At 41.6% G+C, this 24407-nt stretch overlaps 3 protein-coding genes across 8 annotated transcripts in view; all 3 read right to left on the bottom strand.

The window, feature by feature from the left end:
* LOC125100150 (T-cell-specific guanine nucleotide triphosphate-binding protein 2-like) overlaps positions 1–24407 on the bottom strand; it is a 267522-nt gene that overhangs the window by 50927 nt on the left and 192188 nt on the right. The gene's annotated exons all lie outside the window — the stretch shown is intronic.
* LOC125100147 (T-cell-specific guanine nucleotide triphosphate-binding protein 2-like) overlaps positions 1–24407 on the bottom strand; it is a 303876-nt gene that overhangs the window by 217517 nt on the left and 61952 nt on the right. The gene's annotated exons all lie outside the window — the stretch shown is intronic.
* On the bottom strand, positions 8028–23129 carry LOC125100152 (immunity-related GTPase family M protein 1-like). The gene is given in 3 exon segments (XM_047730093.1): positions 8028–9002; positions 9005–9341; positions 22879–23129. Coding segments are annotated over 2 exon segments (1191 nt in total). The 5' UTR covers positions 9321–9341; positions 22879–23129; the 3' UTR covers positions 8028–8127.

Here is a 24407-nt window from a genome sequence, read left to right as displayed (position 1 = left end):
AAATTTTTCCCACTCAGCACATTCAATATAGCCTGCCACTCCCATCTGGCTTGATGAGTTTCTCTTGAGAGATCTGCAACTGGCCTTGTCTATCTTCCATTGTAAGTAAGGACTTCTTTTTTTTTTTTGTCTTGCTGCTTTTAGGATTTTTTTTTCTTTATCTCTATATTTTACAAATGTTATTTTACTCTATCTTGGCATTGGCCTGCTTCTGTTGATTTTGATGGGAGTTCTCTGTGCCTCCTGGATCTAGATGTCCATTTCCTTCCCCAGATTAGGGACATTTTCAGCCATTATTTCCTCATATAAATTTTCTGTCCCCTTTTCTCTCTTCTACTTCTGGGACTCCTATATTATGAATGTTATTATAATTGAAGGAGTCACAGAGTTCCCTAAGTTTATTCTTGTGTTTCATAATTCTTCTTTTTCCCTTGTTCAGCTTCATTATTTTTTACTATTTTGTTTTCTGTATTACTTATTCATTCCTCTGTTTCTTCCAGCCTTTTCTTCATTGCATTAATGCCTGTTTACAATCTCATTTATAGCATTCTTCAATTCTGATTGGATCTTTTAAAAATATTTTATATCTGTGATAAGGATGATGTCTTCAATTATCTTCTCAAGCCCAGTAAGTATGCTAATGGTATCAGGTTTTTTTTTAAAGATTTTATTCGTTTATTTGACAGAGAGATCACAAGTAGACAGGCAGGTAGAGGGTGAGGGGGAAACAGGCTCCCCGCTGAGCAAATAACCTGATGTGGGGCTCGATCCCAGGACCCCAAGATCATGACCTGAGCCAAAGGCAGAGGCTTTAACCCACTGAGACACACAGGCACCCCTGCTTATCAGTTTAAATTCTCTAACCATCATGTTATTTCTATCTGTTTTGCTTAGATGTCTGCTATGGTCTTATCTTGTTCTTTCATTTAGGATAAATTCCTCCATCTTGACATCTTTTCTAACCCTCTACCTTTTTTTTTTGTGTTAGAAAAGCCAGTTATGTTTCCTGTTCCTGAAAGTAATGGCTTTGTAAAGAACAGGTTTATGTAATGACTGGGGCTTTGTGCTCCCAAGAATGACTGGTTTGCATTAAGTGCGCTCTGCTGTTGTGCTGTGGCGGTACAATCCTTCAGGCTAGTTGTCTGCAGACTCTCCTCCCCTGCATGTTTGAGGTAGTCTCCTCTCTATGTTGTGAAGTTTGTCCTGTCAGTCTTCAGACTGATTTCTGGAGTATTTAGGAAGAGTTGATAGTTATCTACTTGTGTTCCTGGGAACAGACAATTTTCAGGTGTTCCTACACTTCTGACATCTTTCAAGGCTCAAATGCCATCATTTAAAAAATTTATTTTTTTACTTCTGGAAGATTCCCTGATTTTCCAAGTCTTGTAAACTTCATTTCCACCTATTTCTCAAACTTCTTATTTCCAACAGATTTTGTTGTTGTCCTCTGAATGTTCCCTGTATATGGCCTCTGATTTTTGTGCATTCAGTTTTCAACCAGCTAGCATTTACTGACAGGTTACTATGTGCCAGAAAATCATTTAGGTGTAGGTATAGTGTAGTAGTTTCTTATCTCTCTGACACTAATGAAAGGTTGATTTTCCTCCTGCTCCCTCATTTGCCTCTGATACCTTTGAGTTGCCATAGCCTTCCCATCTAAGTGCTGCCATCACTTTTAGGGGCTCATGCCAGAGGCTGTGATCCTTGACTGTCCTTTCCTATATATACATAGAAACCTATCCCATGTAAATAGTCACACACACACAAACACACACACACACACACACACACGACACAACACACACATACACATTCCAGGGGACAAGACAACAAAAAGACAAATGAGGGAAGCCAGGAAACAGGTGAGTGAGTGGAAAGGGATTTAGTTGACCTGAGAAAACAAAACCCTGATGTGACAACAAGGCAGCTGCATTTTTTCCTCTGTGCCCCAGGCTGGTGGAGGTGCTTGAAGCCAGTACTGGGCTGAATTGTGTCCCCCCATTCTGTGATGAAGTCCAAAACAACAATACCTTTGAAGTAAATGTATGTGGAGACAAGGTCTTCAAAGAGGCAGTGAAGTTAAAATGAGATATTCAGGATTGTCCCGAATCCAATATGATTTCTTGTAAGCAGAGGAAAATTGGATGCAGTCAAGCAGGCACATAGGAAAGACCATGTGGACACAGGGAGAAGGAGAAGCTGGCACTCTGCAAACCAAGGAGAGATGCCTCAGAAGAAACCAACCCTGAAAACACCTTCATCTAGGACTTCTAGCCCCAGAGCTATGAGAAAACCAACTTCTGTTGTTTAAGCCACCCAGACTGTGGGACTTTGCTATGGCAGCCTGAGCAAACAAAGCTGTTGCAGCAGAAATAATTCTGACTAAAACACTAGTGCTGCTGGCTGGTGATCAGTCCAAGGTGAACCCTTTTGCAAGTGTGAAACTACCTAGCACCCCATCTATACAGGCATACGAGCATTTCTGAAGCCAACTGAGGAAGGAGGAAAGGAACTGCGAGTGTTGGTGTGGCTTATAATAGAAGGAGGGCAGTTGTCATCACTCCCTTCCCCCTTAGACCTGACCTCAAGAAGGAGGTTGCTCTGCCTGTGACTGATCTCACATCAGTTCTCGGGGATCTGTATGGAACAACCATGAAGTCTCAGGCCCTAGGGCAGCTGAAGCCCTTGACTGAGTCCAACTTGCTGTCAGCAGGTGTGCAAGTCTATAGCTAGGTGGGCAGGGAAACTGTCCTCTTTTGCTTCCAGGAGTCACAGAGCCAAAGCACACTGATGCAGGAGGAGTCCTTGAATACTACTATCCTCCAATTCCATATTTTATGCATGAGGAATGAGGTCCAGGGTGATATCGTGACTGGCATGGTCCATGGAGGAGGTGAACCAGAGTCTGAGGCTAGAGGGAAGAGAGTAAGAGGCAACTGCTGTGGGATTTCCAAGTGATCTCTAGGTCCTGCATTGATTGGTAGATTGCTCTTTGGGACAACACAGAAGGAGATAAGTTACATCTGAACTCCCATCTCTCCTCCACAGCCAGCCTAACCCCCATTATCTTAATGAGGGATTTCTTTAATTAGAACTCCTGGGAAACTCCTTATTTCTTTCCTTGAAGTATTGTTGAAAGAGAATGTTGCATTAGTTTCAGGTATACAACAAATAAATCCACAACTCTGTAGGCTCTGCTGTGCTCATCACAAGTGTAGCTACCAGCTGTCACCATACACTACTACTACAATCTCATTGGCCATATTCCCTACACTGCACCTCCTATTTGTCCCAGGACAGTCTTTACCTGAGTGACAAGATCCTCCCCTACACAGTAGAATTTGCTTTGGGTGGTCTCTTTCTAAATGTTTTTCCTACATTCCATTATCTGCTTCTTCCCACAAGCCTCTGAAAATACTGAGGGCAGGAAAGCTTTCCACAGCCACCACCTTCCCTAATATGGGGTTACTGAGAGTCACAGTCACATGCTAGCTTATGAAATGAAGGTGAATGTGGTGATCTCAAAGGACGTTCCACCCAGATCTTAGTGAGAATAGGAAACATTTCTATTTCATCAGCCAGGAACACCCATCTTACAACCAGACAACCTGCATTTCTTGGACCTCAATATTGATAGAAGAAGCACAACACCAATATTTGCTTTTGTGGGCTTTTTGAGTCATTTATGTTCCTTCTCAACATACTCATTTTCCTGTCACTGACTTCATAGGAGTTCACTGTATGTTTAAATTAAAAAATGGCACTCAATATGAAGTGATGTCATGTTTTTTGGTTAATTTCTTTTTTGATTTCTCAAGTTGGTATAAAGTAAAAGGCAGAAAGCGTCTTTCATAGTTCTTGAACCACAAAATACCTCTGGTCACATCCAATGAGAGGAACCATTGTCAGGATTGTCTTCATTCACTATTCTCCCAGAGAAATGTCTGGGACCTGAACTCAGGCATGTGACCTCAGTGCTCAGAGCACACTCAGGGTCTCAGTGGGCCACTCTGGCTGTCACACACTGAAACCTAACCAGTGTTGCATAGTGATGGTCAAGGAAGGATGGTGGAGCCTCTGTGCAAGGCTGGGTGGAAGCCACCCAGGTGCCTCTTGGGTTCATGCATCTACGTGAGCAGCACCCCAGAGTTGATCATGGTGCTAGCTGGAAGAGAAGGAGAGTTTTCAAGGCTTCAGTGACAAAAAAAAAATGGGGAGTTAAATCTCTGGAGTCTTCCTCAAGCCTAACTAAAAACATACTTCCAATCCAATGGAGAGCAACTTAGGCATGAATTAGAATAAAAATCCATTGGTGTTCAGACCGTATTCTGGAAATTGCTCCTAGTTTCAGGAAGTTGGTTTGCTACAGTTGCCATAACAAAATACCATGGGCTGGGAGGCTTAAATAACAGAAATTTATTCTTTCACTATTCTGAAGTCTGTATGTCTTAGACCAAGGTGACTTTGGTTTTGCTTCTTCTAAAGATTCTGTCCTTGGCTTGCAGATGGCCCCATTCTCTGTGTCCTTTATGACCTTTCTCTGTGTGTGCATTCTTGATGTCTCTTCTCCTTCTAAAATCAGCCCCATGAGTCACAACCCCACCCATCTGAGCTCAGTTAACCTTCACTGTCTCCTTAATGAGCCTCCTACAGCTTTACAGCTTCAACACAGGAACTTGTGGGTATACACTTCACTCCAGAATGAGCCCAAAGTCTAAAAATATGTTTAGTAACAGTAGTCTATGTGTAGTGTTACAGTTGGATTACAGAATGTTGTTTACATGTCTGAGAACCCCGGCATCCCTGGGGAAGTCCATCAGAGGAGGACCCATGAGAGTGAGCCAGCAGATCCTGCAGAGCTTAAAGGACATGACTCAGGAAATCTGCTTAAGATGCAAATGTGGTTAGACACCATTAATCTCCTAGAGACAAGGGGGGTGGTCACAGGCACCAAGTTACAGGTATAGTCTACATCTGAGTTGTAAGGTTAGGAGCCTTCTCAACTGGCCAGTAGAGTTAGAAATACAGAAAATATCTGAGAGATGGGAGATTTGAGGGTGTTTTGTAAGCAATGCATCATATTCCTTTCATGCAATGTGTATCTGTATATTATGACCCAGAAATTCCACAGCTAGTTCTAGAGAAAGTTTGCCACAGGTGTACCAGAAACATGTGTAGGATGATTTTAGAAGAATGGTGTTGAAGAGATAGAAACAACTGTAAAGAACCCCAAACTCAAATTTCCACTGACAGTGAATAGATTATGTGCTATCTTGGCAAAATGGAGAACACATGCCAGAGAAACAATGTAAATGAGAAGCCACTTACAGAGGCTGGAACACAAACTAATTCAATTTTTCCAAAGCATTCAAACAAGCAAAACTAAATGATATAATGTCTGAGGAAACACACATCTATGGAAATAACCAAAGAAAGTAAAAACAAACACACACACACACACACACACACACACACACATTAAACTCCAAATTCAAAGGATCTGTACATCTGAGAATAGATGCAGAGAGACACGATATGGGGTGATGCTTGTGGGACTATCCAATGATTTAAGTAACACTGCAGTTCTTAATTTGGGAGTTGAGTTAACAGGTCTTCATCTTTATATCTCACTTCATTCTGTGTATATATCTGTATAGTATCATATATATCCTACTGTAGCTAGCTGCTGAACATTATTGCGCTTAGAACACATAATAAGGAACAGTGCCAAAGGGGAAGAATGATGTCAGCAGCCATTATCTTTTTCACTAGACTCTATTTTAAAGCAGCTTTAGTGTCACAGCAAAATTGAGCAGATGGTACATAGGATTCCCATGAACCCCCTGCCCTCACACAAGTACAGCCTGTCCAGGGTCAACAACTCACACCATCCTACAATTCATGAAACCAGACTGACCCATTTTTCTCCCTCCATGTCCATAGTTTACATTGGGTTCCCTCTTGGTGTTGCATATTCTATGAGATTAGACAAAAATATAATTTATCCACCATTATCATATCACACAGAGTGGTTTCACTGCTCTAAATGGCTTCTGTGCTCCACCAGCTTGTCCCTCCCTGCCCTGAACCCTTAAGAACCACTGATCTTTTTCTCATTTCTACAGTTTTGCCTTAGTTGGAATGTTACATACTTGGAATTCCACAGTATTTAGCCTTTCCAAATTGATTTCTCTCACTTGGTAATATGTGTTTCCATTTCATCCATGTCTTTTCACATCAGCTGTCACTTAAGGAGGCTTCTGAATGCTGAGTGTTGATGGAAGTCCTTCAGGTCACTAGTCCCCTGGTGACAGTTCTGACATAGTCCCCAGGGATGACGACAACAGGGTGACCATTTAAGGAATGGAATGGAATTGGCATTGGGCTTTATACTGGCAACATGACATGCTAGGAGGAGATAGATCTTCAGAGTCCTAAGAGAAAATGATGTTGTTTCCTATGCTCAAACTATTTATTAAAAGTGACCACAAAACAAAGTCCTTAAATGGAATAGCAAAGACTCAGAAAGTACTTACCAGGGAACTTTTTTTTCTCATTTTGTAAGAGAATGGACCTAATGTGAATGAACAGGGAATCCAAGAAGCACCAGCACCACCAAGGTAATGGATGGATGTGAGCAAGGCCTGTGCTCCAGGCTGGGAGAGCAACTAGTCCAACTGAGAGTAAGAAATAGAAGAGTTGCATGGGACCCTTTCAGGGAGAAAGGATTTTCTGGAGTAATGTCATCATTACTATGCAGAGTCATCTGAGGTTAAGGGAATGGAATAGTATTATTATGATAAAACTATACTGTGCCACTTCCTCATCCCCTTCTTACTTTGTCCCCAGATTTGTTTAATTATCTTATACCTTCGGTTACAAAGATTTGGTGGCCCAAATTTTACACATTGGTCCAATTCAGATATGTCCAACAAATTTAGATTGGGTTCCATACTGGATGTGATCTTCCCAGGTAAATAGTGTAAGGTCATGTGGTTGATGGAGAATGTTGCTAGGAAGGATGGTTGCTCTTGTGAGGAATGAATTATTCCCACAGTGGTGAGACCCAGATTATGTTACTTCTGGTATGGAGAGTGAGGTTTCAAACATCATTGAAAAAAAGCTGTTATAAAAAACAATTTTTGTTATACACACACACACACACACACACACACACACACACACACACGGTAAAGGGAAAAATCTAGAACCAGGGTCTAAAATGGTTTCCAATTAGGAGAATTTCCATAGAGTCTATATATGTTGGGTTAACTGTATAGACAGTGAGGTCATAGGCAGTGGTTTAGTTTCCTCAATGTTGACAATCAGATTAAATTCCTTTGACCAACATAGGAGATAACTTTGGCAAAGAACACAACATAGAAGGTAACTTTAAGTAAACAAACACTTCTCTAAAGGAAACAATCTAACAGGTACTATTTCCTATGACAGGCCCACCATGAGCTGTGCATGTGAAGAGCATGAACTCGTGGAGGGGTGGCAGTCAGTGTTACTACTTACAATAGTCAGATTTGCTTATACATTCAACAGTTTTCTATTCCCGGTAACAATGGCCCTTGTGTCCATTTCCTGTATCCCTTTTTTTCCCCTATATAAATGTTTTTGTGCAATCAGTGAGGGGAGGTATAAGGGCAGAACTTTGCAGAATACCAGAATGGTCTTGTAAACTTCCAAAGAATAGCCAACATACATTCTCCATCATATTTCCCCAAAGGGAACATCCCAAAGGATGTTCTCCCCTCTGCATCTGAATGACTCTGTAAGTCCAGAGGTGAGAAGTGAAGGAACATGAGAAACCAAGAGGGTCTGGAGAATGGATGTTAATGTTAAGTGATAAGGGGATGTCAGAATGAGACCGTATGTCACAGAGCAAATCTTTTCATTCACCTTTGGATCCAGGCTCATTTAATAAGTGATCAGAAGTAGAACAAATTTTAGAGTTTCCCAACAGGGATTCAAAATGAGAAAATTTCAGCTCATTTGTCTTGAAGAACTTAGAGCCAATGAAAGTGGAAATATTGAGCTTGATTGAGAATTCAGGAAGGGTACAGTGTGAAAAGAGGACCCCAGATGTCCTGACTTCCCTCCAGAAGAAACCACAGCTCTTCAGATGATGGAGTCTGTGAGGATTTTCTTCATGATCGTCCTGGTGTCCTTGGCAACTATTTCAAGGAAGTGTCTGTGTTTCCACACTCTCAGATAGTTGAGAACTGTATCACCTAAGAACGGGATGTGTCTCAGAATTGAATATAAGTAAGAAGCCATGTTACAATTCATGAAAGATAATATCCTGTCCCCAGTGAGGACAGTGTGCAGATCCTGAGACTTCATAATAGCCTTGTACTCCTCCATAGGTTTCCCCATACTCTGGGCCATCAGCTGGAGAGACTCATCATCCACACCAAAAAACAAGTGGTAGGCCATCAGACACTCTGCCAGATCATCTGCATTCTGGATGCCAAGGACGTCCTGGAAAGAATTTGAAGCTATTTGCCCCCGCAAAGAGGTCACTTTGTCATTAATGACCTTCTCACAGGTGTCAGACAGTTTCTCTAGAGGACAATGAGATCTGATATCAAAGATGTCCCTGTGCAAGGTATCCCTAAGCTCTGGGAAGTCATTCAATAAAGGGTCAAAGCTGGAGACCAAGAATATGATGGGTTTGTGCATTTCCTCCTTTTGGAGTGTTTTCCAAATATTCTCTTGGATATTCTGCAGGAGTCATTCCTCTGAGAGGGTACGTGTGCTGATGTCCCTGTCCAGCTTGGTCCAGACAATGTAGGACTTCTTTCCCTGTCCCTGGATGGCTTTGGCAAGCTTCACGAGATTCATGCTGAACTGTTCCGATGCAAAGATGATGAAGAGGTCATACAGACTAAACTGCATCTCCGTGAGATAGTTCCCCAGGGTTTGGGTACCTGCCCCTCTTCCAGGTAGGTCCCACAACTCCACATTGGGAAAGTGGGAGGAAAAGTAACAGGGGGAATCTGGGTGGTCCCCACAACCTCAGTGGGAGCTGAGTCCTCCTGTTCATGCCCAATTCCCCTCAGTGCATTGATGAAGGAAGACATGCCATTGCCAGAGTCCCCAGTGACAGCAATTCTCACTAGGGCACTAGATGCTATCTCCAGGGTTTCCCTGGCCAGAGAGACCACCCCCAGCAACTTCGCTTCTACCAGCGCCTTCTCAATGTTTGGGGCAGTTGCCTTAGGTAAGACTGTCCATCCTGTATTGTACTGCAGAGCAGGGGTGAAGGATGTAGACAATGGAGTGTGAAGGGACTGATTGGGCTGTGTCATGTCTCTGATCAGTGGAGTGACCTGTCGAAATAAGAAAAGCAGGAGAGTTAGGAGGGCCAAGTGCACAAGGTGGCTGAGGATCATCAGATTTGTTATATCAAACTGAGGGTATCAGATCCAGTCCCAACTCACTGCAAAGGTATTTAGATTAGAAACAGCAAGCCTTGGGGCAACTGGCTGGCTCAGTTAGCAGAGAGTGGGACTCTTAATCTTGGGGTTGTGAGTTTGAGCCCCATGTTGGGTGTGGAGATTACTTAATAATAAAATCTTACAAAAAAAAAAAAAAGAAAAGAAACAGCAAGCCTCTGAAAAACTGTTCAATAGTTTGTCAAAACTTTGAACATATTATTCAACCATAGAAAACGAGGAAAACCTATCATTTGTGACAACATGAATGTACCTTGAAAGCATTATGCTCAGTAAAATAAATCAGGCAGAGCGAGACAAATACTGTATGATCTAACTGATGTGTGGATCTAAAACTAAAATGAAATAATTCACTGAAAACCAGATCAGGCTTGTGGAGAGGCAGACACAGATGATGAGAAGAGGGTGAATTGGAGGAAGTGGTCAAAAAAGTACAAGATTTCAGCTATCAGTTAGGTAAGTACTATAGGAGGAGGAGCTAAGATGGCAGTATAGTAGAAGGACCCTAAGTTGGTCCCCTCCTCAAACACAGCTGGATAACTGTCAAATCATTCTGAACACCCAAGAAATTGACCTGAAACTGACAGAACAGAGTCCACAACTAGAAGGAGAGAAGAGACCACATTGAGGAAGATAGGAAGCATGGAGATGTGGTTTGGAGGGGAAATGGATCATGGGTGCCAGAGAGAGGAGGGAGCCCTGGTCATGGAGAAAAGCACACGGGGAGAGATAGTTCACTCTTCTTGGAGTGCATCCTCTGTGAGAGGTGAGTTCACAGAGATGCCTCTCAGGGAATAAAAGTGTGAATGGGCCCCATTTCCCTCTCTCACCCCTCAAGACAGGCACAGAGCCACCTGCTCAGGGGGAATTCCCCCTGACCCTGGCTGCCTAGTCACCTTGCTCCAAGTCCCAAGCCCCTGCACTCTGGTATGACTGCCCATCTCAGTCAAACCTGCCTGCATCAGTCCCAGTGAGACAAAACCCTCCACTAGAGGACCAGCACAGGCTCCCAGCTGCAAAATGTCCCTAAAGTTTGGAGTTTTAAAGGTCAGCAGCCTTGGCTGGGCTAGAGTCCAGAGTACACAGTGCAGTTCCTGGAGAGAAGGCAAACAACCCAGAGACAGAGATCATGAAAACAGCAATCTGAAAAACTCCTGAGACACACAGAAGGGAGATTATTAGCTCTTCTGGCAGTGTTTCCCTGCAAGCAGCAAGCAAAAAGACTCCTCCCTGTGGACAAAGTGGGGGCTGAGGCCATTCCCTCCCCCACCCCTCAACAATAACAACCTTGGGTAAACAGCACCACACCAACACTGCTTGCCTAAACTGCTTACTCCAAGCCTCACACTAATGTACTCTGCTGGTATTGCTGTTCTTTTTTTTATTATTTTTTTTTCCAGCATAACAGTATTCCTTGTTTTTGCACCACACCCAGTGCTCCATGCAATCCGTGCCTTCTCCAATACCCACCACCTGGTTCCCCCAACCTCCCACCCCCCCCCCCGCCCCTTCAAAACCCTCAGATTGTTTTTCAGAGTCCATAGTCTCTCATGGTTCACTTCCCCTTCCAATTTCTCCCAACTCCCTTCTCCTTTCTAACTCCCCTTGTCCTCCATGCTATTTGTTATGCTCCACAAATAAGTGAAACCATATGATAATTGACTTATTTCACTCAGCATAATCTCTTCCAGTCCCGTCCAGCTGCTACAAAAGTTGGTATTGCTGTTCTTGACCAAGTTTGCCTCAGTACCAGTGCAGTGAACCTCAGAGCATAAAAGGGCAAACCTGGCTACAAGCCAGAAAGATGGAGCTCTGGGCTGGCTCAGGCGGAGGGAAAATTTTGAAAAATGAAGATTACTTTTGGATTGAGACTACCTCCCTTTCCTTTGTACTCAAAACCTTCTTTAATACCTTTCTTGACCTTTCCCAACAATAGCCCAAGTTCTTGTTTAGGGGGGAACATGGAGGTTTCTGAAGGTCTTACCAGCCACCCTGGCTACAGGGAGACAATCTCCTGGGTGAGTTCCAGGCTTACTGACTTGGTTGTATGAAGGGGTTTCTTCTGCCCTTGAGCATGTTATGTATTCTGGTTGCCTTTACGTTTGCCCCTGGTATGGGATGGGGAAGGCTGGATGTCCTGTGGGGCCCAGGCCAGTCAGAACATAGGATCTTGAATCCTTTTCCAGGTTTATGTAAATCCCATCACAACCTCCATGCGTACCAACTCACCTTGACTTCCCATGTGCTAGATCAATTGAAAAAAAAAATCCTGTCTTTTCAAAAGGTGAAAAGGTCCCAGAAAGTATCATAAAAACACATATACAGGCCTTGGTACCTAGAGTAAATAATTCCCTAGACTCTCTCTGTGCTGGCCTTAGTGCTCAGCAGATATGGGACATATTTCTGTTAGAGGAATGAAGCACAAAGCATCATTGCATATCTTTCACTCCTTGGTTGACAAATTAATTAACTTTTCTTCCTAAATCTGTCATCTGAAATGTGGAAATGTGGAAGTTACTCCAGAGTCCACTGAAAGGCAAGTAGGGGCTAGGACAGAGTATGACACCTCCCCCTCAATGTGGGTGTGGGAGGTGAGCACAAACCTATGCTTTCCAGAACATTTCTGTGACCATGTCTGACCTAGCCATGGACTTTGCAAAGTCTGCTCATCAGATCATCTATGTTGGGCCCTACTGGAGGGGGTAACTGGGGCCCTGCAGCACCAGCCACAGCTCCATATCCTCCACTACCTTCTCATCTGGTCCCTGCCCTGAGCCTCATGCTAGACAACCCTGCACATGGGACCCTCTCGGGATCCTTTAAAACCGTACTCGCCTCATGTGACACTGCCAGGCCAGGCTGGAACAAGGGTAATTACATGAGAGGTTGCAGGGTCTTCCAGGAATCTTCAGTGTGCAATTTTTGGCATGTGTGAACCTGTAGGACCTTGTGACTCAGATTACTGGCTCAGAAGTTGAGTAGAGGACCTCAGCCCAGAAAGCAGGTGACCCATCAGCTCCCAACTTACTGATCTTACTTCTGGTCTCCCCTCTTCCCCAACAGACTTTGAGGTCTTTGAATAAGGAAACCTAGGCCTTTATGGAAAGAGTCCAGGGAGCAGATTCAACTAGAGAGGGCAGTTGAGCTTACAAGAGAACAAGAAACTGTGAGTAGATCTTTCATCTTCTGATGGACAGCAGCAGTAAAATGCACACATGCATTCACACACATGCATACACTTGAGGAAAGATTTACCAATAATTTCCCTACCCTCCATTTTGATTTCTGCATCTATTCCAATGGGTAGCTTTTCTGAACTCTTGTTATAATGTACCAGATAGATTTCATGATCTAAGAAGCAGAATGAAAAACACTCATTGGTACATTTCCCATGCAGGATCCTGTATAGTTCATGTCATGCCCAATTAATTATCTTGAGTCATGTAGCAGGGATCAGCCTTGGACCAGACTAGAGTTCTGAGGCATCAGGAATTTTTGTGAGCATGAACTCAGTGTAGACCAAACCCTACATTTCTCCCCATTTTATCACCACAAGAAAAAGGTGAGTATAAAAAATCAACATATTGATTTATTCTAGGGAAGTATAATAAACATCTGCATCATCAATGGGCATGAAGCTCTAAAGGACATGGTCTGGGGAAATAGTGTTTGAAAAGCCCACCTCACCAATATATCTATAAAGGATGGATTTGGTGTCCAGCAATAGGAGCAGTTTCTTCAATGCAGTTAAATATTAGCATTCTGGGTAGAAATAACTGCAAGTAAAAAAATGCAAGCTTACAAACGAACTTGAAAACTAGCTGTGGATGCCAATGAACACAAACAGACAGCCAATAATAGCCCTTGGTAGTATGGTAAGAACTACCTCTGAAACTCAGGTACCCTTGCAGTGATGGGGCTGTTTGTAATGGATGATAGAAAGCTCCCACTCAGTATTTCTTGAGGGATGGGCTGCTCCCCAGCAGTGTGTGAGTATCTATCTGGGGCTTGTGCCCTGTTTGTTTGGTTCTGGTCTGCTGTGGCTATGAAAACTCTCCTAATTTGAACCATTTCACACCCTAAATCTACATTTTTCTCCTGGGTGGGTGTATATGTAATGAAAAAAATTTTTAAGAGTTTTTTTCAGATGAAATTTGAAAACTCACTCTCCACCACCAGAAGTATCCTAACTTGGTTCTCACCACTGTGGGAATCATTCAGTCCTACCAAGAGCATCCCTCCTTCTCTGCATCATTCTCCATCAACCTCATCACCTTAATCTACTTACCTGGGAAGATATTCTCCAATATGGAATCCAATCTGAATTTGGTGGATGTACCTAAACTGGACCAATGTGTATAATTTTGACCCATCTTCAGGCTTCTGCTCAAAGAGGAGGGTTTTTCAGAGGTTATCATAAAGACTAACTGAGATGGAAAGTGAAGTTAATATTGAATGAAAGTGAAATGAAAGAGGCATAATAAAGTGATAAAGAATCCTATGGTTAAATCCTGGCTCCAGTATGCCCCTGCCATGGGACCTTGGACATATTCCACTATCTTAGTTTTCCAATAGTTAAAATGGTGATGGTAAAATAATATTACATCCTAGGGGGTCCATCCAAGTCCAGGTAATGTGAGGATTTAATGAGTTAAAGCACATAAAGCACTTAGAATAGGGTCACGTATGGACTTCAGTAAATGTTTGGTATTATCATTATCATACCTTCTCTTCATGGCCAAGAAGGGACAACATAAGATCACATTAAAAGACAGTTTCACCAAAAGGTGAGTGTCCTACTCAGATTCTCCATCCAGTGGAGTGAGAAGAGTCTGCTGGAGAGTCCTGCAATCACATGGAAGCCTTCAAAGAATAGTTACATCTTATCTTATTCCCAACTGAGCTTGTTAAGTTTCCTTCTTGGAGAGTTCAGGAAGCAAAAGACAGTCCCATGTAGAGCACTGTTCTGCATTGTGAGATCCCCAGAGAATGAGGGAAGAGAGAGAAAACTGAGATGAGTGGTTAAAGGGCTTTAAAGGTCAGAATGGCTATAGGTGCAGAGTTCTTGGAGTAAACCCAACCCTAGACAGCCTATCCTGGGTGATCGTGATGAGGGAGGGTAAATAAGAGGCCACACCCACTGGAACCTCCCATAGCACAGGCAAGGAGAAAACCAAGTCCCACTGAACACCAGGAAGCCTGACCACTGCAGGGGTCTACTGGAGGGGTTGAGGCCACCAAGTTTACCACACAGGAAGTCAGCTAGAAATACACTCAGACAAAAGAAGACAGATCAACAAATGAGACAAACCAGAAGACAAGGTGATCAGAACCTCTGATTAAAGCTTCCTCCTCAGTGCCACAGGGAATCCCAGCAGGGGTGAAGCCAAAGAGGAATGGAAAATACAATCTTGACCAGCTGCAGGTCAGTGGTGAATGTTCAGTGGAAGGTAGATTTAATATGGCTTCTAACAATATTTCCTATATTCATGGCTTCATTTATTCCTGTACTGTGCAATGACTAATGAAATATGGCATCAAGAATGGAATGTCCAAGCACCTGGGGGGCTCAGTCAGTTAAGTGTTCACCTTCAGCTTGGGTTGTGGTCTCAGGGTCCTGGAATCAAGTCCCCCATCAGGCTTCTTGCTCAGCGGGAAGGCTGCTTCTCCCTCTGCCTGCTGCTCCCCCTGCTTGTACTCTCTCTCTCTAGCTCTCTCTCTAAAAAAAAAAAAAAAAAAAAAAAAAAAAAAAAAAAAAAAAAAAAAAGAAAGAAAAGAAAAGAAAAGAAAGGAAAAGGAAATAAAAAGAAAGAAAGAAAGGCCCAAGATTCCAAAATTTTGTCATGAAAAGTCTCAGCTTCTGACTTACAAATCCTCTGTTCACTGGCTCATTCTTGTTCTCTTTCATGCTCTCTCTCTCTCTTTCTCTCTGTCTCTTCCACCTCTCTCTCTCTCTCTGTCTCTCTCTCTCTGTCTCTCAGCCTAATAAAAATAGAATATTTAAGCTAACCTGTTGGAGAGGCCCTGAAGAATTACAGGCCCTGTGGAGGAGAACAGAGGCAGCCATCATTAACTGCCAGGCGTGTAAGTGTGTCATCTTGGGAGCAAACCCTCCAGCCTCAGGCACGGCATCAAAAGATGGAGCCAAGTTGATAACTTGACTGCCACCTCAGGAGAGACCCTTATTCAGAATCACACAACTAAAACTGCTCCTATATTTCTGACCCTTGGAAACTATAAGCAAATAAATGCTTGTTTTTCATTTCATTTTATTTTATTTTATTTTATTTGTTTTATTTTTTCAAATAAGTGCTTGTTTTAAGCCACTAAGTTTCAGGGTAATTTGATCCACAGCAACAGATAACAGATAATACCATCAAGAAGCTCCACACAGTACTGGCAATTGTGAATGACCTCTTCCCTCAATATAACATTCACTCCTGCATGGACCCAGCATGTAGGAGCTGCACCCTCTTCAATCACAGCCTTTCCCTCCCTGGCCCCTCGGCATGTCCTTCCCTGCTGTCTAGTGAAGGATCAGCCTCTGCTAACATTCTCAGGTCATTTCATCCAGCTTCAGTCCACATAGACTTACCCAGTTGGAGGCTCTATGTTTAAGAAGAAAAAATAGGGAGGGGCAGAAAGAAAGAATGAAAGGAAAGAAAGAAGGAAAGAAAGAAAGAAAGAAAGAAAGAAAGAGAATGAAAGAAAGAAAGAAAGAAAGAATGAATGAAAGAAAGAAAGAAAGAAAGAGAGGCATGCTCAGTAGTGAGAGGAAGAGTAAATGTAGGTAGATAATAAATAAATTCATTCCACGGGAGGTAATAGTGAGGGGAGTAGGGAGATAAACTTTCTGAGTCTCTGCAGTTCCAATTAATGCCTTCATTTTCTGGTCACTTTTAATAAATAGTGTGACTACAGAATCCTGCTTTTTACATCATTCCATCTTAGAATTCTGAAGATCTATCTCCTTGCCATCTTAACTGGTATAAGGTTAGATTGTATCGTGGTTTTGATTTGTATTTCCCTGATGGCTAGTGATGTTGAACATTTTTTCATGTGTCTGTTAGCTATTTGTATGTCTTCTTTGGAGACATGTCTGTTCATGCCTTTTGCCCATTTATTGACTACAATATTTTTTTTTAGGAGTTGAGTTTGGTAAGATCTTTATAGATCTTGGATACCAGCTCTTTATCTATAGTGTCATTTGCAAATATCTTCTCCCATTCTATGGGTTGCCTCTTAGTTTTATTGACTCTTTCCTTTGCTGTACAAAAGCTTTCTATCTTGATGAAGTCCCAAAAGTTCATTTTTGCTTTTGTTTCCCTTGCCTTTGGAGATGTGTCTTGAAAGAAGTTTCTGTGGCCAATATCAAAAAGGTTACTGCCTATTCTGCTAAAAATATCTTACACATGTTTCTGGTACACCTATGTAGAACCTTCTCCAGAAATAGGTGTGGAATTGCTGGGTCATAACACACAGATTCTTACACATTAATGAAAGGAAGACAAGGCATTGCCCCCTTAAAAAGTCTGAGATCTCCCATCTCTCATATATATTCTGTATTTCTATTACTATTGGTCAGTCGAGAAGTCTCTCTTACACTTATATCTCAAATGTAGACTATAGTTGTAATTTGGTGCCTGTGATGACCCATTTCTCTCTCGAGAAGATTACATGGTATCAGACCACATCTGCATCTGAAGCAGCTTCCTGAGTCATGTCCTTTAAGCTTTATGAATCTACTGGCTCATCCTCTTGGGTCTTCCTCTGAATGGAATTCACCAGGGGTACTGGGGTTCTCAGACTCCCCCACACTATTCTCTCATTCAACTGTAACATTACACAAGGAGTACTGCTAATAAACACTTTTTTATACCTAGGCTTCATTCTGGAATAAACTCTACACCCACAAGTTCCTGTGTTGAGCCCTAATCCTCATTATGATTGCATTTCTAGGAGATTTTTCAAGGAGATAATGAATTTAACTGAGCTCAGATCTGTGGGACCCTGTCTAATAGGACTGATCTCCTTAGAAGATGGGGAAGAGACACCAAGGATGCACACAGAGAGAAAGGCCACGAGAGGACACAGGAGAAAGGAGACATCTGCAAGCCAAGGAAAGAGGTTTCAGAAGAAGCAAAACCTACAGGCACCTTGACCTAAGATGTCCAGCCTCTGTTGTTTAAGCGTCCCAGCCCATGATATTTTTTATGGCAACCATAGCAAACCAACCTCCAGAATCTAGGAGCAATTTCCAATATATATATATATGAAATATATATATATTTATAGAATATATTATTATATAGAATATAAATATATATTCTAGTTAATATTTATATATATGTATATACATATATATATATAAAATGTGTGTGTATGTATATATATATACACATATATACACATTAGAATAGTATTCAGCCTGAAAAAAGAAAGAAATCTTGCCATTTTCAATGAGATGGATGGACCTGAAGACTATAATTCTATAGCTTCAGATATAGCTGAAGACTGTAATGTTATGGGAAACAAGTCAGTAAGTGATAGACAAATACCATATGATTTCACGCATATGTGGAATTTTAGAAACAAAATAAGTAAACAAAGGGAATGAAAAAGAGAAAAAACACAAAACAAGGAACAGACTCTTATCTAGAGAGAATGAACTGCTGAATATACCGAGGGGAGGTGAGTAGAGGGATAGGTGTAGTACGTGAAGGGGATTAAGGGTACATTCATCATGATGAGCCCTGAGTAATGTATACAATTGTTGGATCACCATGTTGCACACCTGAACTAATATAACACTGTATGTTAACTGTACTGGAGTTAAAAATATGATAAAACATAATAAATTAAAAATAAAATAAAAATAAAAATAGCTTGGGAGAATAATTGACTTTGATGTGTCATGTAATCTAGCCACAATTGTTAAGAACAAGGAAATTAAATAGATAATAATTTAACTTTAAAAAATTGAGGTAAACTTTTAAATCATTTCCAAAATCCTTTTGATAAACTAAAACCTTAAAATTTCACCGAGATAGATTCAGTAGTGATTTAAGTTAAATTCATTAAGTGTCTAGATTATTTCCAAATAAGATGAAATAATGAAACATTAACTACTAATCACGTTTCTCTAATTTTGGCTTCTTTATTACTGAGAAACTAAAGATAAATGTAGGCTGTTGGCAAACATTTTTTGGCATATTATATTGAAAGATCGTATATAAAGATACAACGTATATTTGTATATTTATAAATTTGTAAATTTGCCAATCTAAAGAACACTACTCTAGCAAACAGTTAACTCATGCTTACTACTTAATGTTTGCTTGAAATTAATGTTTCCATGGGTTAAGAACTCTAATGTATGTGGTCAAAGGAACTAAAAATAGAAAAAAGGAGCATCTCTAAATGAAAGTAAAATAGGACATGCATTTTTGGTAAAATATATATATATATATATATGGGTGCCTGGTTAGCTCAGTCCAAATAGCGTAAGTGTCTTGGTCTCAGGGTGGTGAGATCAGACCCCATGTTCAATATGGAACCTACTTAAAAAAACAAATATATATATATATATATGACTAGCGATGCACTTTATTTCTTCAGGCAAAAGAAAATTGTATAAAAATTGTGAAAAGGGAAACTCTGGAAAGGAACTTTATGCATGGTCAGGACAACTCACTTTGGAATGAATATGTTTTAATAGAAATATAAACTGGTTTCCTAGATAGAATAGGTTTCTAGAATAGAATTTGGTTTCCGATCTGTTAAAAGGACAAAGTGCTGTTTGTTTGTTTTTCTAACATTGATCTACTTTTGGTAATAGGTTGTGAAACTTCCCTTACCATTTAAGTGATCTTCCTAGAAAACAAAGATCCTGTGGTTTATGTTCTATTTGTATAGGTACGTAAGTATTCTAGAAATTGTGTGAAATTCCTGGAAATTTGATACATCCTAGTATGTTATTGCTTGTAATTACTCTCTTACCTTCTGAAACTGCTGTCGTCAAAACTGAGGCTCACACTAAAAGGACTGAAACTGAGTAACAGGAAAATGCCCCCAATGACTCTCATGCAAAGGCAGCCGGCAAAAGAATCTATAAAGAATGTGGCACATGTGGTTAAAATCCATTCTGCCTCTGCAAAATGTCCCCTCGTTGTGAGATTTCTGCCATTCTGACATCAGGGTAACATGGCAACATTCTGAACCAGAGAAAATAAGATGGATAAAGAATGGCTGTAAGTTGAACAGTCGGGGATTTACAAAACACAAGACAGCTGCTGGATTCTTCCTGGCTCCCTGTCAAACCCCATCCCCTGCCCCCCCCCCATTCCTTCACCCATCATAGTGCATTTAAGATAACTCAGGCTTTGACTAAACATTTGAGGGGAGATTTATATAAATGTGAAAAAGCTCTGCCATCCATGTCTGACTTGTCAGACCCATTATCCCGCAAAAATTACTTTTGCCCCCAGAGGCCTCACGACTCCTCCTTTGAAAAGACTTTTGAACACCCACAGCTTGTCTTTATTCAATTGCCACAAGGTACGTGTTATCAATATGTTCTATTTACGTATGTGTGTTTTCCAGTTAGGTTGGAGCTTTCCTGTGCTGAAAGGCTGATGTCCTCGGGGTGGCAAAGGACTTGTTTGCGTTTCCCATGAGGGGTATATTTCCACGATCTTTGGTAAACTGACAGCCATTTCATTGGAGAAATGCGTTTCCCATGAAGGGTATATTTCCACGATCTTTGGTAAACTGACAGCCATTTCATTGGAGAAATCATACCAGCTTTAACAACAAACTTGCAAACTTCTTGGAATTATCTCTGGCCCTATCACCCTCAATCTTCAGGCAAGGTTGAAAGATCTAATGGAATCCTCGAACTTAAAATTTTTAAGTTAGCCAAAAATAGCAGACTTCCCTGCCCTGAGATATTGCCTTTGGACTTGCTGACTGTTTGCTGTATTGTCTTTGGGTAATGTAAACTCACCCCATGCAACACCGTCAATGGCAGACCAATGTCTATTGGTATAAAGTTTCTGCTGATCTCTTGTTGTCTCATGCTAGTATGACCAACTATGGGAAAATATCTAATGTTTTACCATCAAGCCTGTCATCAACAGGTTAAAGATATCTTCCCAGATTGCAGTTCAAAGGAGCCTGTTGTTTATAGTCTAGAACCTAGTGACCAGATATTCTGTAATCGTCATCAGAAGAATACAGCTTTTGAACCCCATTGAAAGGAATCTTACTAAATGCTGCCAACCACTGACATTATTATAAAACTAGAAGGTGCACATTTCAGAGCTAAAGAAAGCTTTACCTGACACTGGCCCTATGCAGATGCTAGAGACCTCTAAATGAAATTGATGTGGAAGATAAGTAACTGACATCAAGGCAGACTGCTTTCACACAAGACAACAGATCAAGTCTTCACACATTAACTACATGTGAAACCCTTTCTCCTTTTTCTTTCCTTTGCTCTGGGGTAATTCTGGAAATTGAATGCCCTCAGCTGAATGCCCAAAGGGGGCATAAACTCCAGAATTCAGGCTAAGAGAAAAGTCTAATCTTGTCCCTAACATTTCCTAACCAAAATAAGAGATCTCATTTGTTGAATCCCTTGGATTTACATAAATGAATTAAAATGGACCAATTATGGTCCATTCATGACTTGGGATTTTATTCCTTTTCAGGACCAAGCTTCCCTAGTTAAGAGTAAATTTACAGGGGCACCTGGGTGGCTCAGTGGGTTAAAGCCTCTGCCTTCAGCTCAGGTCATGATCCCAGGGTCCTGGGATCAAGCAGCATCTTGCTCTCTGCTCAGCGGGAAGCCTGCTTCCTCCCTTCCTCCTCTCTCTCTGCCTGCTTCTCTGCCTACTTGTGATCTCTGTCAAGTAAATAAATTCTTTAAAAAAAAGAGAGAGTAAATTTACATGACAATTTAATCCAGAAACTTCCTTAACTTCTGAAAGATCTTTCAGAATCCATTCCTAAAACAATAGGTGCCCAACAAATGTGCTTAGTTTCTGGCCAAAGATTCTCTTGACCATAAGACAAACTTTGATTCTCTTTCAGCCTAGCAGGAGCTGTCTATACTGTGATCAACACCACCTGGTGCATCCAGATGGACACTTCTGGGGAAGTAGAAACACAGCTACATAAAATCACTGAGCAAACCACGTGGCTTAAAAAGATGATTCCTTCAGCGGGGTCTTTCTTTGACTTATTTGATTTGGAGGGTTTGGGTTTGGGGTACCATGGCTTCAATGTGCACTCCAGCCATTGAAATTATCCTGATAATCTGCCAGGTACATTGTATGCTTTCAAAAATTTTAAATGCATGTTCACAGATGCTAACTATCAAGCAAGTAATCTCTCTGAGACTGGAACATCAGAAAAATGTACCAAAATTGTCCATCTGAAGTCATCACCTGTGACTATCATAGAGATTAAGCAAAAACATCATGACATGTGAATACCAGGAAAAGGAACAGCAAAAGCTGAGAAAACCACTGAAGAGTAGCTCGAGTTGGCACCAATGCCTTCCGTTTTGATCACATCTCTACATGAAGCTAAGAGTCTGATCAAAGTAGCAGAATTGTGAAAAAGAAGTTCCACAGGGTCACAGGGCCCTAGAAGCCACTTAAGTTAAGGCCTGACCTGATTAAACCAAGACTAAATACCTAACCTAACTGCAGTTTTACTCCCCTGGGCATGTATAATTTAACGAGTCAGCCTAGGAATTTTCAGGTCAGCACTAGGAAATTTTCTAATAGACCCTTTTCCTTCTCTTTAGGAAAGTGATCTTGACTAAAACAGTGCATTCTTTGCTAATGATTTTTCTTTTTTTCTTCTTCTCTTCCTTTAAAAAAAGTTTTTTTTTGGGGGGGGGGGGTTGTGTGTGTGTGTGTGTGTTTTCCGTACAGGACAATGGAGCTCTTTTCTATTTGCTAGATAAGATGTTGCCTAACTCATGAATCATTAAACAAAAAAAGAATCAGCTCTAAAATTTTCAGTTGAATTTTGTTTTTTAATAGATAATATATGCATTGTCTCCCCAGGGAAAGGTAGTTAGACATGAGGTATGGAAGGGCCAGGGGTGTCTGATCAGGAAGTTCTTGGGGAAAGACCCTATCCACTGACAGCCATGACATTCACATGATCCTTCTGCAGTTCACAGGCATAAAGTCTGTTCTCCAACTGCCCTCTGAAAAATGCCCCAAAGAGTTAAATTCTCTAACTGGCTTACAGTCATCCAGCAGAGATCCTTCCCCTCAGCCTTTCAAGTCCACAGCACCCAAAATCAAGCATCCAGGCTCTCCGAACCTCAGGCCTACAAAGCTGTAATTCTATTTTTAGATCTCAACTCAATCCATGGTGGTTTCTTGCTTACCAGCTCCTGAAGGAAAAGAAACTTCTGGTGTCAGAATTGAGTCTAAATGTGTTCCCAGCCAGCTCAGAAAATGCTGAGCCTGGTTGAAGTTTTCCCTGCAGCCTACAACAGGAACACTCCCCTGCTCAGACTGGCCTTGCACTGGAATAGGTCCCGCGTGCTGGTGTGGTCACTGCAGAGAGAATGAGCTGATGGTCACCCCAAATGTCTACACTGCCTGTGAGGAGCTGGCAGGACTTAAATCATCTCTGGCCTCTACTCCACCCTCATGGGAATCTGGCCAGTAGTAAAGCAGCAGCCATCACATTGCAGAGCTCTGCATTCACAAGAACAAAGAGTGAAACAAAGTTCTGAGAGCTCCTTTCTGAGAAACACAGCCATTGTCAGGAAGGGAAAGTGAAAGCCACCATGGTCATTGATGTGGTGTCTTTTTTGGCATAAGAGTGAGAGGAGGACGTAAGATCCCAGGTTGGAGGCTTCTCAGTGACATCTGAGAGATCACACTAAACAAGCGTCAGGCTCCAGGCCAGTCAGAATCTGAATCTAGAATCAAAGAACACAGGCCTGAGCCCTGGAAAAATGACACTCGGGGCCCCCCCTGTTAACCTTGGACAGACCATACTTTGCGGGGAGTGAGTCTAGTAAAGAGGGTATCTAGTCCTTGTCCCTGGTTCCTGGCACGGAGCTTCAGAATCCTGGGAATTTCTTGAGTGACAGGAGCTGACTTTGTTGTGCCAACGAAGTGATTCCAGGCAGGATCCTAGATAGCTTCATGTCAGTGGCTGGTCACTAGAAAGACCAACCATGTGAATAGAGGGTGGGGTCTTTGGTTCAGTTGGATCCCTGGGGGGAGAGTGGGTGGAGGAGTTTGGAGATTGTGTTTAATCAAGTAGCCAAAGATTTGATCCATCATGTCTATGTAATAAAATCCCCATAAAAACCTAGACACCAATGCCCAAGTGGGCTTTTTAGTTGATATTTACATTGTTGTTCTGGGAGGATGGTGCACCCTGATTCCATGGGGAAAGGCATGGAAGCTGTGTCCTCCCTCCCAGACCTCACCCTATGTTTATCCTTATATCCCAAATACAATGAAACTATATTTATACATAAAAGCTTTCCTGACTTCTGTGAATCATTCTAATCAACTATCAAGCCTGAGGGGGTTATAGGAACCCTCACATTTGTAGACATTCAGCGGGAGGTCCGGGTGACCTAGGGAACCTCCCCAAGTACAACTGGTGTCTGAAGTGATGATAGTCTTTCCAAGGACTAAACTCTTAAACCCAGAGTCTTTGTTAACTCTTGATGGCTAGTATAGGAATTTATAGACTTTATACCTCATTGGAGTGGAAACAGAATGGAGCAGCCCTGTGTCATCAGTAGCCATATTCTGCCTTTATTTGGTTTTATTTATTTTTCAAGTAGAAATCCTCTATATAAGTTTACAATTCAAGAGGTGTAAGATGTATACAATGTATACAATGTATACATACAATAATATGTCCCTCCACACAAAATGGGCAATC

The sequence above is a fragment of the Lutra lutra genome, chromosome 5 (genome assembly GCF_902655055.1).
Source record: "Lutra lutra chromosome 5, mLutLut1.2, whole genome shotgun sequence".
Lineage (NCBI taxonomy): Eukaryota > Metazoa > Chordata > Mammalia > Carnivora > Mustelidae > Lutra > Lutra lutra.
This window is presented reverse-complemented; position numbering and strand designations above follow the sequence as displayed.